This window comes from Myotis daubentonii, chromosome 5 (genome assembly GCF_963259705.1).
Source record: "Myotis daubentonii chromosome 5, mMyoDau2.1, whole genome shotgun sequence".
NCBI lineage: Eukaryota > Metazoa > Chordata > Mammalia > Chiroptera > Vespertilionidae > Myotis > Myotis daubentonii.
The window spans coordinates 74,228,138-74,244,829 of NC_081844.1; the positions used below are offsets into that span (position 1 = coordinate 74,228,138).

General features: G+C 41.4%; 1 protein-coding gene across 14 annotated transcripts in view; it reads left to right on the top strand.

Moving 5' to 3' along the window:
- TRRAP (transformation/transcription domain associated protein) overlaps positions 1-16,692 on the top strand; it is a 114,056-nt gene that overhangs the window by 43,715 nt on the left and 53,649 nt on the right. For 8 of the 14 annotated variants that reach the window (XM_059698250.1, XM_059698248.1, XM_059698257.1 and 5 more), the window contains 12 exons: positions 228-389; positions 1,670-1,766; positions 3,668-3,789; positions 4,091-4,261; positions 8,434-8,502; positions 10,944-10,997; positions 12,796-12,915; positions 13,344-13,463; positions 14,407-14,571; positions 14,659-14,840; positions 15,014-15,212; positions 16,010-16,138. In XM_059698250.1, coding sequence (XP_059554233.1) covers positions 228-389; positions 1,670-1,766; positions 3,668-3,789; positions 4,091-4,261; positions 8,434-8,502; positions 10,944-10,997; positions 12,796-12,915; positions 13,344-13,463; positions 14,407-14,571; positions 14,659-14,840; positions 15,014-15,212; positions 16,010-16,138 — 1,590 coding nt within the window. The remainder of the gene's footprint in view (positions 1-227; positions 390-1,669; positions 1,767-3,667; positions 3,790-4,090; positions 4,262-8,433; positions 8,503-10,943; positions 10,998-12,795; positions 12,916-13,343; positions 13,464-14,406; positions 14,572-14,658; positions 14,841-15,013; positions 15,213-16,009; positions 16,139-16,692) is intronic. The other 6 variants (XM_059698258.1, XM_059698262.1, XM_059698260.1 and 3 more) reach the window with 2 other exon arrangements.

Below are 16,692 nucleotides of genomic sequence, written 5' to 3' on the forward strand. Positions count from 1 at the left end.
TTGTTTGTTTTAAGAGAGGTTACTCTGAAGCCTTAGGAATGAAGTATATCAGACACCCGTGGCCCAGTTTCAGCACATGAAGCATCTCTCTGTCACTTAATTAAAAGGCATCTGTAATAACCTTTAATCTCTTATGATTTTCAAATTGGTAATTGCTTTAGAATATTGTGATGAGAGCCTTTTTGAGGGGCATGTGTTTAGTTGTAGTTCCTCCTTACCTGTCCTAGGTCCTCCAGGATATGGTCCCACCTAAGAAGCATTTGCTCAGACACCAGCCTGCCAATGCACAGATCGGCCTGATGGAGGGGAACACGTTCTGTACCACATTGCAGCCCAGGCTCTTCACAATGGATCTTAACGTGGTGGAGCATAAGGTGTTCTACACAGAGGTAGGGGGGTGGTGGTACGCGTGGTGTGGATGGTGATGACGTGTGTCTGGTAAACTGTCTTTGTGCACGAAGACTGGTTAGGCAGCACTCAGAGAAGGCCTGGGAGGTGACCACAGGGAACCAGCAATAGCCTGGCACAGCACTCGGCACACGTATGTTACATCTGGGATTGGGGAGAAGGTGGGCATAGTGATTGCAGATGTTCAACAAAAGGTGGGTGTTTCCTGAGTCTTTTGAACTCTCTTAGCCCTCTACCAAGGAAACTTGCTCTTCAGGGCCTTCAAGTTGTAATCTAGAGCTAAGACTGTACCATCTACTTTAGTCACTGTCCCATCTGCTGGTGCTCAGAATAAGACGGCACAAGCAAGTGCCAGCTTACTGAGTTTATTAGTCACTTACACGTGCCAGGCACTGTTGAGACCTTACTTCACATGAATGCCCTCTGTAGCTCTGACCTCCTGAAGATACAGAAACTGAGCATGAGCATTTGGTATACACCTAAGGTCATAGCAGAGAAGCTGCAGATCATAGGTGGGAACCATGACTTACTTTGGAGCCTTGTCCTGCCGGGTTCTCGTGCCTCTTAGTGGACTTGACTTGCCCCTTGATTCAAGATAATGGGCAGAGGCAGATGACATCTTACAAGTGTTTGCCACGTAAACTTCCCAGTTTACAGTGTGTAGACAGTAATAAACAGAAATTAATCTTTAGGTACAGTGAGATTATAAGCATTAATTCTTTGTAAAAAAATATATTTTATTGATTTTTTACAGAGAGGAAGAGAGAGGGTTAGAGAGTTAGAAACGTCGATGAGAGAGAAACATCAACCAGCTGCCTCCTGCACACTCCCCACTGGGTATGTGCCCGCAACCAAAGTACATGCCCTTGACCAGAATCGAACCTGGGACCCTTCAGTCCACAGGCCTATGCTCTATCCACTGAGCCAAACCGGTTAGGGCTAATTCTTTTTTTTTAATGCTTACCTCTGAGGATATTTTTTTCCATTTACTTATAGTGAAAGCAGGAGAGAGAGAAAGAGAAACATGGATGTGAGAGAAACACATGGATTGGTTGCTTCCCACACCTGATCGGGGACAGGGATGAACCTGCAACCAAGGTACATGCCCTTGACCTGGAATAATATTCTTTGGAATTTGAGTTCAGTTTGTCAGTTAATTGTGTTGTGGGGTGTGTGGAAGATTGCTGTGCTCTTTTATTTGTAAGGTTATTATGTCATTACAGTAAGAGCAGGCTAAATTACATTGCTTTATCTTTTGCAGCTTTTGAATTTGTGTGAGGCTGAAGATTCAGCTTTAACAAAGCTGCCCTGTTACAAAAGTCTTCCATCACTCGTGCCTTTGAGAATTGCAGCACTAAGTAAGTTCATGTAAATCTGAAACAAGTTACTGGGGATAAAAGTGAAAGGGGACAGTGGCCTTTTATGTTGTTTAATTTTTTTTTTTTTGGCTTCTTGTGTTGTTTTTAAGGTGGGATCAAAAACTATGTGTGTATTTATCAAACTAGATAATGAGATGTCAGTGGATTATATAGATTGTTAGGATTTAAATAATTTCTTATTCTATAGTAAATTGAATTATTATTACTATTATTACTATTACTATAGTATTATTACTATTTAATAAACTATTTATAGTTCTCCTATGAACCTAATATTCTGGTTTAACAGAGTTGTCATACCATTCATATATTACCATTTTCATCCAACAGAGTATTTAGTAAGATATACAACATTCTTTATAGACTTTGTAATGATTCAGAAGCATCTGAGAATCCTGCTGGCTCTAGATTTTCCTGAATTTTAGCTATCAGTGTTTAGTACAGGAATTGTGTTAAGTTTAAAAAAATATACTAGGTCAGTACTCACCCTTGTGCTTAGAAACAGTCATTTCCTCCCCTTTTTGGTAATACCCAATACAGGTTTTTTAAGTTGACTTTGTCTCTTGATCTATTGACATTTATACCCTTAATAAATTATTGTCAGAATCCTTGAATTAGCAGCAGAGAAGCTGAGAAACAGAGAATATAATATCCAAGCTTGAGGGTGGGCCTGGGTGGGGTGTTTACGACAAAGTAAGCCAGAGTGAGGGAGGTGCAGAGCAGGGATGTTTGCCAGCTTCTCACTTTTTCTGAGTTGGGATTTTTTCTTGGGGTGCCCTTAGACATTCCTGTTAGCAATATGGTCCTCTTGCTAGGATGTTCTCTCTCTTTCTGTTGTTGGTAAGCCTCACCTGAGGATATTTTTTCTGTTGATTTTTAGAGAGTGTGGAAGGAAGGGAGGGAGGAAGAGAGAGAGAGAGAGAGAGAGAGAGAGAGAGAGAGAGAGAGAGAGAGAGAGAGAGATGTGAGAGAGACACATTGATTAGTTGCCTCGCACACATGCCCCAACCAGGGTGGGAACGAACCGGCAACCCAGGTATGTGCCCTTGACCAGGAATTGAACCTGTGACCCTTTGATGCATTGGCCTGATGCTCTTCCACTGAGCCACACCAGCCAAGGCTAGGCTGTTCTCTCCTAATGAGCATACGATTGAGGTGTGTCTCCTTTCCTCAGAATATTTGTATTTTCAAAGTCTCTCAAGTTGGGAGGAGGCTGCCTGATTAGATATGAACAGTGGAGCGAAGCCTGGCTGTGTGTGTGTCTGTTCCTTCATCAAGGCCATGCCCTCTTCATGAATTCAGCAAGCATCTGACCACAGGCCAGCCACTCTCACCCTGTATGAAGATGTCGTGGGGGCAGCAGTGTCATTGGGGACCTTCTTTCTTCCCTCTTCTGCCCTCTCTCTCCTATCTGGACAATGTAAAATTTGTCATGGCCCTTCTGGCTGTTGATTTCACCCTTAGATAATGTCGGTAGAAGATCATGTGGTGTTTTTGTCTTTCTCAAGGTCAGATACTAGGAAAGAGGTTTAGTGACACATAATTTTTGTGGGTAAGAGCCTTTATTTATTTATTTTTAAAGATGTACCTTTTTATTTTTATTGATTTCAGAGAGGAAGGGAGAGGGAGAGAGACAGAAACATCAATGATGAGAGAGAATCATTGATTGGCTGCCTCCTGTATGCCCCCTACTGGGAATCGAGCCCATGACCCAGGTGCATGCATTTGACTGGAATTGAACCCAGGGCCTTTTGGCCCGAGGGCCAATGCTCTTGTCTACTAAGCCAAACTGGCCAGGGCTGGTAAGAACCTTTAGATAAGCAATATGTTCATGTATTTTCAGGTTAATAATGAGATTATATTACTTTTTCTCCCTAAAGATGCACTTGCTGCCTGCAATTACCTTCCTCAGTCCAGAGAGAAGATCATTGCTGCACTCTTCAAAGCACTTAATTCCACAAATAGTGAGCTCCAGGAGGCTGGAGAAGCCTGCATGCGAAAGGTGAGGGGTGTGTATGTGTGTGTGTGTGTGTGAATTCTGTTTAGGAGTTCTGTTTACCTTGTCTGTGTGCCTGGAAATCTGCCCGTTAATATCCACTGGATTGTAATAATGTCTCTACTGGTTCCATAGTCATACCAAGCCTTTAAAAATACTATACAGCAATGAGTAGTCAATAGATACGTTTAATGTTTCATTTTTTCAAGGAACACAGAAACTTGCTGGTAGAGTTGCACATAAGTTCTATTCTATTCTAAAGTATAGTCTGTTATCTGTTTTCATTGTAACCTTTCTTTTAAAATAGTTTTTAGAAGGTGCTACCATAGAAGTAGATCAAATCCACACACATATGCGACCTTTGTTGATGATGCTGGGGGATTATCGAAGTTTGACGCTGAATGTTGTGAATCGTCTGACTTCGGTTACCAGGCTCTTCCCAAACTCCTTCAATGATAAATTCTGTGATCAGATGATGGTAAGCTAAATGCATGTAAATATATTCTATAATAAACGTGAAAATTGGAATTATTTTTTTAAGTAAGTAATATTTACATGGTTTAAAATTCAAAGGGTATGGACGGGTATGCTGTGAAAGTATCCCTTCTGTCCTCCAACTCTCCACCCGCTTCCCAGAGACAACCAGTGTTAACAGTGTCCTTCTGGAGGCTTTTACATTTGTAATAGGATATGTGTATATTCTTTTGTTTCCCACAAAAGGAAGGATAATATAATCACAGTTCTTACTTTTCCTATCTACTACCCCACCATTTCATCAGAACATAAAGTGCTTCTTCATTCTGTTTTGTGATGACAATAATCCTTATGTGGCCATGCCCTCATTTATGTAACTAGGCCCCCACTGGATGACCTTTTAGATTAGAGGTGGGGAAGCTTTTTTCTACCAGGGGCCATTTGGATATTTATAGCATCATTCGTGGGCCACACAAAATTATCAGCTTAAAATTTAACCTGCTGTATTTGATCAAACATTTAATTAATTCCCCCCTAATGCCTTGCTGGGGCCAGACCAAATGATTTCACAGGCCTTATAGGGCCCATGGTATGGCCTGAGGGCCGGATGTTCCCCACACCTGATCTAGATTATTCCCAGTCTTTTGATTTACAGACGATGATACAGTGGAAAACTTGTAAGAACTTTAGAAATCCTTTGGGTTTTTAGAATTATCAAGGAAATAATGATGCAAATAAAATCTGTTTGGCAATGTTTAAATTTGAAGTGTAAGCAGGTGAAAGAGATTCAGCTATTAATTTTCTTAGTATTTGATTTTGTTTCTGGTAAATAGACACTTATAAATACTGCTAACGTGCATGTATTTTTCATAAATAGCCTTTGGCCATATAGATATTTAAGATACTAGAGGTGGGTATTTTTAAAAATTTGGTTTTGTTTGATATACCTTTCCCTCAGATGTAAACAGGAGTGAGCAGATAGTTAGATTTAGATATAGATATAGTGCATTACGGAGTATAGATATATGTGTATATGAAAACCACACAACTTTTTACCTCACATACTAGCTTCTTTATAGACACCTAAAAAATGAACAGTGACCCCAACACCTAATTGGGAATTGATAATAATATTGTGATTGGCCCTAGAAACTGTGATGCCCTAATGGAAGAGTGTGAGTGGGAAGCAATATTATGTGGAAGTGAATTTTCCAAATTGGAAGAACCCTTCTGTTTAAGATTCCAAATATATGTAATGCACATACATACCTACCAGTTTATACTCATACATTCACAAGTGTGGTTAAAGTAAGTGATATTAATCACTTCCTAGTCAGAGCACAAGTATACACGTTATCTTATAGACTATTACAACTATTTGTGCTTTCATATATGAGATTTGTGCATATCTTTTCAATGTCCTAATGTTTTTATATTTGCCTCCTTTTTTACTATTTGTCTCTTCCAACTCTGTCAGCTGTCATTTGTTGCAGTCTTTGCTGCCTGCCTGAAGCAACTTGATTGTTTTTTGCATTTTTTACCCCTAATCTAACCCTTCAGATTTGCTGTTAGCTGGGAATTCCTTCAGTGATTTGTTATCCGATATTTAAAACAGTTTGAAGAGACTGCCTTCCAGTCTGTGGTTTCTGACTAAGTTCAGGAATCTTTTCCAATAAAACAAAGTTACGTAGGTTTGGGGGATTTTTTCCTTTCTCTGGCAATTTAGACATTTTCTGAGTGGTTAAAAATCCTCTAAAAGCAGAGAGAGTTGATGCACCTGGATAAAGAAAGATTGAAGTTACTGTCTGTTCAGCCATTTCCATCTGGCACCATCTTGCCCGAGTCCATCCCGGGCGTGTGAGGCTGGTGCTTTGTGTTTGGCTTGGGTCTTCCCATCGTGTCCCAGGTCCACCGGCTGTGCCAGGTGTGGTGGTCAAGGACACGTTTGCCCTTCTTACTCATGTCCTTCAGGACTGTGCCCAGACTCGGAGCCTTTGTTTTCCTTCATGATTAGCTTTTGAGGTTAACAGCGTAAGGCTTCAGTGTAAGAGATAAGACATCTTACTCTGTAGAGGGGCATTTGTGGGAACAGCCCCGGAAATTTTCCTTTCTTAAAATTTGAACTGCTTGACATTTGGTCTTGAAGCCTCTCATGTGGTTAGTTATTTTGGGTACTTCCTTATTTAACTAGACATGGATTTTATATACCAGTTAGCATTCATTTCTTTCCTTTGGGGAATCCAAACACAGAATGACAGAGCTGGTCACTTACTGCACTTGTAATTGTGTCACTTTCTGTCTTTGGTATAAATAGTTACTCTAATAGTGTAGGTTTTATGAAAATATATTCTGGTGACTTCCTTCAAGGAATTTTATTGGTAAAATATTGTTAGCTTAGTGTACTTAGTTTCTTAAAGAAATGTGTTGTTTTAGGGGTTCTCAACATATGATTCTTAGAACATTGGCCCTGCAATTTGTAGGGAAAAAACCTCCATTGGTAAGTTTGGGAAACACAACTTCCTGTACTCTCCTCTTGAAGTTTACATTAAAGGCTCATGGAAAAGTGTTTATTTATTTACTAGAGGCCCAGTGCACAATATTTGTGCATTGGGGGGTGGGGGGTGGGGGTGGGTGGGGGTTGTCCCTCAGCCCGGCCTGTGCCCTCTTACAGTCTGGGATCCCTCTTGCAGTCCGGGCTCTCGCAGTCCGGGACCCCTCGCTCCTTACCACCTGCCTGGGGTGGAGGCGGGAGAGGCTCCTGCTACAGCCGCTGCGCTCGCCAGCTGTGAGCCTGGGCTTCTGGCTGAGCGGTGCTTCCCCTGTGGGAGTGCACTGATTACCAGGGGGCAGCCCCTGCATTGAGCATCTGCCCCCTGGTGGTCAATGCGCATCATAGGGACCGGTCATTCCGCCATTTGGTCGATTTGCATATTAAGGTTTTATTATATAGGATTCATTGATTTCAGAGAGGAAGGGAGAGAGAGAAATATCAATGATGAGAGAGAATCATTAATTGGCTGCCTCCTGCATGCCCTCTATTGAGGATCAAGCCCAAATCTGTCCATGTGCCCTTGACCGGAATTGAACCCGGGAGCAGGCCAATGCTCTATCCACTGAGTCAAACCAGCTAGGGCAGAAAAGTGTTTAGATGCATTTAAACCATCTGCCCCCAAGCCTATTTTACCATGAAGTTCTTTTTAAGCGATTTGTTAATTTCCTGTGGGGCATCAGTGTTTTGAAGAACATGTTTGGTCAGTGTCGGATAATGAAGATACATCTCGTATTTGGATGTTCTTGTGGTTTTAGCTGTGGGCTCTGAGTGCTTGTCTGTCAGGTTTTGCTGTGGTGGGACCCTGATTGCCACATGCTCAAGTCAGGTCACAGTCGCTTTGGGCTCAGGGACTCTCTCCTCTTGCTCTGCACAGAATCTGCACAGAACAACTGCTGTCATTCTGCACCGAAGGGAATTGCTACCTGTCAGCACCAATTTATACAGCCTCTGACCCAAATGGGACCCACTCATTCTCTCCAGTCCTTCCGCTGGGGCCCCTTTTGCCCCCCTGTCCTCCCACAGCAGCCGCCTTTCTGTTTCTGGCTCCAGGGCCTTTGTCCCTCCCTTTCTCTGCCTGGAACGCTCTTCCTTGTGCTTCTGGCACGTGTGCCTCAGTAGGGACCTGACCAAAGCTTTCACATATCTTACCATCTTCGTTCCACACACCACGCTCCTGGGTGCTGTACTGTTTTTCCTACTGCAACCCAAACTCCATGAGGACAGGCGATGTCTGCGTGTTCACTTCTCTGCCCCGTGCCTTGCACGGTGCTAGGTGCATGGCAGCACTCCGTGAACAGCTGTGACACAAAGTACCTGGGTCATAAGGTGACAGCAGGAATGATGGACAGGAGTAAACATCCTGATATTGGAATGGCAGGTTTCAGGGTGTTTTCTTCTGTAGCAGGGTGGTTTCAGCCTTTCTTTATAGAATGTAAACAAATGCCAGTTATTCCCATCACTAGTTGAATGTTTGGGCTATTTCAGTAACAGAAACACTGCCGTTCTCACATTAAATATGATGGAAATGAATGATTATATATGTGTTTTCACTAAAAGCAGCATTTTGGAATTGAAATGCTCCTGTTGTGAGGAAGAAGTGTCTAAGGATGTATTTTTTTCAACAGCAACATCTGCGAAAGTGGATGGAAGTGGTGGTCCTCACCCATAAAGGGGGCCAGAGGAGCGACGGAAACGTGAGTGACTTGTTTGTTTCTGGGAAGGGCCACCCCGTCGGCCCCTGCCACAGTCAGTGTTCATATCGGAATCTAGTTTTATATGATTGTAGTCCATTTAAATTGTTAAACATTTTATTAGCATTACATTAAAAAAATTTCTCTTGATTGCTGAAAACATTTTTTTATGCTTCCTTAAAATCTCCCTTTGTTCACTTTAATATGACGTTTTTGTTGCTGAGAGCTCTCGGAAGCTTGAATGTTAGTATTTGAATTGTACTATTTTTGCGTTAAAGTGAACTAAGTGTATGTTCTAGACTGTCCTTGGCAGCTGCTGTTTGCATGGTGGTGCCCTCCTCTGCTGTTGTTTTCCATCGCTTTCCATCATCATTGCCTCATAAAACCAAGGAGTGATTTTAGGATTTAAAGCATTAAAGAGATTGTAATAAGACATTACATAAAAATAAAACAATTTTATGTTTTCTAGGTCTAAATATCCCACCCCAGTTGTTTGACAAAAGTCAAATGGCTAGTACTTCAAAACCCATATTTATGGTTTTGAGGGAAAACCACTTAGTTAAATCTTTTTGAGCATTCTATATTAGTCATTAAAGATTTTGCCTCTTAAAAATGAATGGTTCTTGTTGTTTTGACTCTAATTTTACTTGTACATGTTACTCTTTCTTTAAAATATTTTTTAAGTTGGTGCTTGTCCTGTCAGTGAGGTTGTGTTTTGCCAAGTTTCTGTTTTCTGGTGCCATTGTGTCCTGAGGAGGGAATTCTGCAGCTCTGCAGAGGCATAGTTAACGTGGCTTTTTGTCCTCCTGTGCCTGTTTGTCGGATGCTGTGTTTCATCCCAACTTGATTTTTTTTTTTTTTGGCTTTATATGCTTTGTTTTGACCATTCTGTGTCAAGTGTTTTATTTGTGTAAGTCTTATTTGTTTCTTGCTGCTTCTAAAGAGCAAACTAAGCAAAACTAAACCAGGATTTTTAACTTTTTTAGGATTGGTATACCATCCGTGACCTCTTTGAAGGTTTGTTATTTATATAAACAGGAATCAAGTCAGGGAAACTTCGTGGGGGAGAGCAGAGTGTATTTTTAAACCCTAAGCTCTTGGAAGTAGGTGCAAGTGCTTCTGTGCTTTTCCTTCCCATCTTTCATCTCTTAGGTATTTTTGTTGTAAATTTTATATTTGTCTTCACAGTAAACTGTTAATTATCTGAAACACACAGCCATTCCAGAATAAACATTAAAAAAACCTCGTGGGTAGATGAATGACTTATGTTAGATCAAAAAGACTCCACAAACTTTTACATCAAGTTGTTTGGAAGGGTTCAGGGTGGGGGCACCGCATAGGGGACGGAGCGGTGGGTGTTGGGAAGTCCTTGCTCCTGTTCAATGAAACATGTTGGTTGTCGGATGAGTGTATTCCCTGAGCTGCTTGGGAACACCCAGCTGTGTGAGAGAGGCCCCAGGTCTGAACCCAGGACATGGTGTTTGGGATCCACAGGCAGCATGGCCATGGCTCCATCACCTCAGTCCAGGGCCAAGCCTTGCCTTTCTGTTCTTGAGCCCTGGTTATTTCTTATGCATGTGGCCCAGGATTGGCAGTAGATCTTGGAAAGTAGTTTGTTCCTATTTGGTCAAATCACCAAATAATATTGTCTCATTGAGAAACTATAACTGAAGACATGTTAAATAGTTGACCAAAAATAAAGCTTTGTAATGCTGGGCACCCCAGTGATTAGAGATTTGTACATCATCATGTTTAGGAAGGCTTGCCTGTTTAGCATTGAACTTACAGGGCAGAACTCATGGCATGTTATGCCATGTCTCCACCCCCCCCAACACTCATGCACGCATGCACAATACACATACACATACATCCAACATGCACAATACACATACATCTAACATGTACGCATACATGCAATCTTTACTTGACAAGATTGCTCAGGTATCCAGTCATAGCCTGTGGGTTCTCCTGGGTGTGGGGGTCTCAGACATGCCTACTGACGAGGCTTAAGCCCTCTGGTACTCTTCTAGAAGACTTTAGCTGGGAAAGAGGTTTTTAAAAATTTCTTAGCACTTCACAAAAAAGCTTAAAATATTTCCCCTGAACAAAAGAGTTATTTAAATGTATTTGCACACAGCAAAGTCTTACAATTTCTCCTCTAGACAAGAATTTAAAAATTCTGCATTTTAAAATTTGATGTATGGAAGGAATACACTCTATTCGACACTGTCAGAGGGCTGTGTTTGACATGTGAAGGGTGGAAGGTGTTTTTTGTTTGTTTTTTTGTTTTGCTGTTGAGCATTTACTAATTATTGTGTGCTTTCTGATAATTGTACCTTTACTGTCTTGTTTACCCCAATAATCCTGACTGTGTATGAGTATATGGGAATTTTTAATGTAAATAACATAAATAGAAAAAAGATGATTTTCCTCCCCATCCTCAGGAAAGCATTTCAGAGTGCGGGAGATGTTCCTTGTCTCCATTCTGTCAGTTTGAGGTGAGAACAACCTATTAAAAGTCAGTTTATGACTTGCAATGTGAAGAACAGTTTATATTTTCTTTTCTTTTCTTTTTACCTTTCTGTTGCATTTTTTCATGCTGTAATTTTTGTTTTGGTTCAGCCTGCCATGGAAGGGGTAGAGGTGAGAATTTCAGTGGAGACGCAGGAGGGGGTCGTGGTCGTATTTGGTTTTGCTGTGACTTGTGGTTCTGTGGTGGACAGAGTGCATTGTGCCTTTGAGTGCAGTGAGCCGTATTGTCTGTCTGTGGCAGAGTTATATTAGTATCATTGCTGTGAACTGTCTGGGTGTCACGCATGTTTTCTTCTAGGATGTTTTAAGCAAGATTCTAAGTTCTTTGGTTTTCTACATGTTAGAATATCAGCATCTCAATATTTAAGATTTTGTTGGATTTTGCCGTCATAGTTCGTTTGAACTCATACATCTAACAACCTCTGGAGAGGAAATCCACAAAGAATATATAATCCTGCTAGAAATTGGGAGGTGTGATACAGTTACACTGACGGACTGTCTTGAATTTTAGAACCTCCTTGCTCCCCTGCACCCAGTCCCCTGCATCTCTTGTTCACACACACCACACTGATGTAGTGACAACACTGTCACTTTGAATAGACAAACTCTAAGGTTTCCCTCTTCTGTAAAATGGGGATGAGTGATAATACGTCATTTCCTATCTTCTGATGGAATGGGAGGACCAAAAAAAGTGATTTTGTAACAGTGCTTTGAAAACAAAAAACTATAGTATAAGACCATTACTAGAATGTTATTCTAATTTCAGGATAGAACTTGTTCTGTCCCAAGATTTGAAAAGACTGTAGACAAGAACTCTAGCGATGGTATGGGTATGAGGTGACAGTGAGCCGATTTTTCTCATTTCTTACCCATCTCACTGTTTTGCCTTTTGGTTTAAAGAGGCTTTAGAAAAAATATCTCAAATGCTGTGGGATGTGGTCCCTCCCGACTAGTGTTTATCATCCCCATTTTACTGTGCTTAGAGTAATGACAACCTATTGCACACCACGTAGGGTGGTGCATCAGGGAGTCTTCCCCTCTGTGCTCATGGGGATTTCCCTAGAATCGCAGACGAAATTGGGGGAGCTGAAAATGAGAAGGGAAAGTTGGATTGGCACTCAGTAATCGGCCACCGAGCTGTTAGCACATTTAAAAATGCAAAATGCTTGGTGTTTCACATTTTTCACTAAGATTCAATAAAAGCAGTTGTCAGCTTTATTTTATGCCTGGTTGACAAATAATTAGTGCCATGGCCAGTCATTTATTTACATTGATATTTGGTTTCCAGGGTAAATACTTAAGTATTTTTTGAGGACTTTGTGCTAAGTTTTGAGGGCAAAATAAGTCTTTGCCTTCAGAGCTTAGTACATTGGGAAGACCCCATGATGTCACAGCATACTGAGGGAATCCTTCCACATACAGCCATAGGCATCGTCACCCCCTCCTCCATGAGGGGCCTAGGCAATCATCAGGCCACTTCCAACACTAGTCAGAGTGTGAGAGACAAACAGCCCAGTCACACCGGGTGCACAGTCAGCCCCCCCCCCCCCCCAGATGAAATATGAAGGCCAAGGGCAGTTAGTTTCTTTAGGCTACAGCTATAATGTGGGATTGGTAAGTTGTGCTTTTTACATGTTAATTCTTTGCTTCTGGTGGCTAGCCTTGCAGATGCAATTAGACCATAGTATGGTCTGTAGTAATTTTGATATTTCTAGCTAGTGAAATTAATTGGCCTATTTTGTAATTTCTGATTTTCTTCATTAGGAAATGAAAATTTGTTCAGCAATTATAAACCTTTTTCATCTGATCCCAGCTGCACCTCAAACTCTGGTCAAGCCTTTGTTAGAGGTTGTGATGAAAACAGAACGGGCTATGTTGATTGAGGTAATGGTCAAATATAGGATTAATCCTGATTCTTCCTCCGTCTGTTGCTTATAATATTTTCACTTTGTTATATTTTAGATAGACTAATCTTAAAAATATAAAGATGTTAGATATTACTATTTGCTATGGTTGTTAGTATATAAACAGTTACAAGGGGGAGAAATGTATACTTCTAGCCCTGGCTGCTAGCTTAGTTTGTTAGAGTGTCATCCCAATACACCAGGGTTGTGGGTTCAGTCCCCTACCAGGGCACATATAAGAATCAACCAATGAATGCATGTATGAGTGGGACAGCAAGTCCATGGTTCTACCTCTCTCCCCCCGCCTCCCAAAAAAAGGAAAAGAAATGTATACTCCTACCATGTTAGGTTGGTAGACCAACAGAAGCCTCAAGCCCTGAGAAGATGTTTTAATCATGTATTTTCTAGGCTGGCAGTCCCTTCAGAGAGCCTCTGATCAAGTTCCTGACTCGGCACCCTTCCCAGACAGTGGAGCTGTTCATGATGGAGGCAACACTGAATGATCCTCAGTGGAGCAGAATGTTTATGGTAGGAGTGCGAGGAGCTGGAGTTGGGTGTCCCTGCAAATTTTTGTCAGCCAGTGTACTATCAGAATCTGAAATTCATATCTCACTGTTCAATGTCAGGCTTTCATTTCCTCTAATATATTTGAATATTAGAAACATCACTGTTGTGTATATAAAGAGCTCAAGTCCAGGAATCCCTCTCTGTAGATTTTGGTGGTGGTAACAAATGAATGAGCTGCTAGGATTATCAGAATCATAATCATAAAGTGTAATTACTGGTAAAAAAGCATTTAAAAAAATTTTAGAGTACATTTATTAAAAGCTGGGGACAGTGAAACAAGGAAGGGCCTAGGATGGAAGAAGCAGCAGGAGAGGGACTAGGTGGGGAAATGAGCCTAGGCTGGGCTGCTTTGGCTCACTAAGAAGTCAGAGAAAAGGGGGTCTAGGGGACAGGGTCAGGTGGTTTGCCTGGGATGAACTGCTGCGGCGTATTCCTCCCTTGGATGCAAGTTTAGGAAATGCATACCTGTGGGAGGGGAAAGGTGCACAGTGTGCTGGGAGGGAGCGCTTGCACCACAAAGTATTTTTTTTTTTGAAAAAGGGTATTTACAGCCAGGACCGGTTTGGCTCAGTGGATAGAGCGTCGGCCTGCGGACTGGGGGGTCCCGGGTTCGATTCCGGTCGGGGGCATGTGCCTGGGTTGCGGGCGCATCCCCAGTGGGAGATGTGCGGGAGGCAGCTGATCGGTGTTTCTCTCTCATCGATGTTTCTAGCTCTCTGTCTCTCTCCCTTCCTCTCTGTGGAAAATCAATAAAATATATTTAAAAAAAAAAGAAAAAGGGTATTTACAATGTTGTTTTTTTAGCCTGCTTAGAAAGATTTAGAAAGAACCTTAGAGTTAATACCTAAATCTGTTGTGATTTTTTTTTATTAGCTTAGAACAGCTTGTTTTATTTTGTTTTTAGAGTTTTTTAAAACACAAAGATGCCAGACCTCTGCGAGATGTGCTGGCTGCTAACCCCAACAGGTTCATCACTCTGCTGCTGCCCGGCGGCGCTCAGACCGCCATGCGCCCTGGCTCGCCCAGCACCAGCACCATGCGCCTGGATCTTCAGTTTCAGGCCATCAAGGTAGTGTCTCTCCATTAGATACCTGAAATCTTAAAAGTTGAAACACAGAGAACCCTGCCAGTTCCCTAATTGTCTCTTCTTTGACAGATCATAAGTATTATAGTTAAAAACAATGACTCCTGGCTGGCCAATCAGCATTCTCTGGTGAGCCAGCTGAGACGCGTGTGGATCAGTGAAACCTTTCAAGAAAGACACCGGAAGGAGAACATGGCTGCCACAAACTGGAAGGAGCCCAAGCTGCTGGCCTATTGTCTGCTGAATTACTGCAAGTGGGTACACATGTTGTGCTTTATATGAAGTGACTTAATTTATCCAATAAGCAGTGTTTACTAATTTGCATGTAGTGTGGTTCATTGATATAGAGAATGGTTATGACTTAGCTGTTTAAAACAAGTTAGGAAGTTTTCCACAATTTAACCTATATTCTTATTTGACCCTTCAGAAGGAATTATGGAGACATAGAATTGCTGTTCCAGCTGCTCCGAGCCTTTACTGGTCGTTTTCTCTGCAACATGACATTCTTAAAAGAGTATATGGAGGAAGAGATTCCCAAAAATTATAGCATTGCTCAAAAACGTGCCCTGTTTTTTCACTTTGTGGATTTCAGTGACCCCAACTTTGGAGATGAACTGAAAGCCAAGGTGAGTCATGGGTTTTGAGCTGATCTTCTGGGGAACCGAGGACACTGTTTATCTTCTGTTGTGTCTCTGTTGACACTTAAATAGTAATCTGGACTATTTATGAGGAAAATGCCATTGTTGAGAAACATAAGAGAGATTCAACAGTGAACCAGTATTGGAAAGAAGTGTGTTAGTAACATAGCTTTTACTTTTTTAAATTGAATTTATTGGGGTGATATCCTTTAATAAAAGCCTAATAAGCTAAGTGTCCGGTCTACTGGTCAGCTGTTCAACCAATCAAAGCAAAATATGCTAATGATATGCTAAGGCCGCTCAACCGCTCGCTATGATGTGCACTGACCACCAGGGGGCAGACGCTCTGACCAGTAGGTTAGCATGCTGCTGGAGTCTGGCTGATTGGGACTGAGTGACACGGGCTGGACATCCCTCCCGTGGTCCCTCCCCGGCTGGCCAACCTCACGCATCTCTCTCCATCCCCAGTTGTGCACTAGGCCTCTAGTTAGTTAATAAAATAATACAGGTTTTAGGTGTGGTTACTTTGGTTTTAGAAAATGACTTGTTGGAAGTGAGAAAAGTAAAACAAACTGACGTCTCTTTTCCTCAAGTTTTCAACCTACCTTTCTAATTGACCGTTTGAATAAAAGTCAAGATTATCAGTTGTAACCTTGATTGAGTTCTAACTTTATGGGTTACAATATGACCAAACTGGTGGGCCTGCCCACCTTATTAAAGAAATAAAAGAACATGGCTTTGTTTTCCTTTTCCATTATTGTAAATTATTTTATTTTTTTTTGTAGGTTTTGCAGCATATCTTGAATCCTGCTTTCTTATACAGCTTTGAGAAGGGGGAAGGAGAGCAGCTCTTAGGACCTCCCAATCCGGAAGGCGATAACCCAGAAAGCATCACCAGTGTGTTTATAACCAAGGTGACTGACTAGCAATATATTGGCTTGAAAAGTAACTTGGCAGATGAGAGAGAAAGAGAGAGAGAGAGTGAGTGTGTGTGTGTGTACACATACACATGTGTGATGGGTTCATTGAAATAAGCTTATTTTCCTAAGGCTTTTATTTTTCCTGATTCCATTAGCTTATAGCAGAGCATTATTTATTCATGGAGGGATAGGTTCTAAGCCCTCAGTATCTGATGCCTGAAACCGCAGATAGTACTGAACCATATATATATACTTTATCACAGGTATGGATAGGAAAAATATAGTTTTTTACATATATATATATATATAGTTTTTCCTATCCATACCTGTGATAAAATTTAATTTATAAATTAGGCATAGTAAGAGATGAACAACAATACCATAATTATAACAATATGCTGTAATAAAATTATGTGAATCTGGTCTCTCTCTCTCAAAATATCTTATTGTACTGCACACTCTTCTTCTCATGATGATGTGAGACCTATGCTTGATCTGTGTAATCACCATCTTTAATTGCAGTATATGGCTTGGTGTCATTTCAGGGG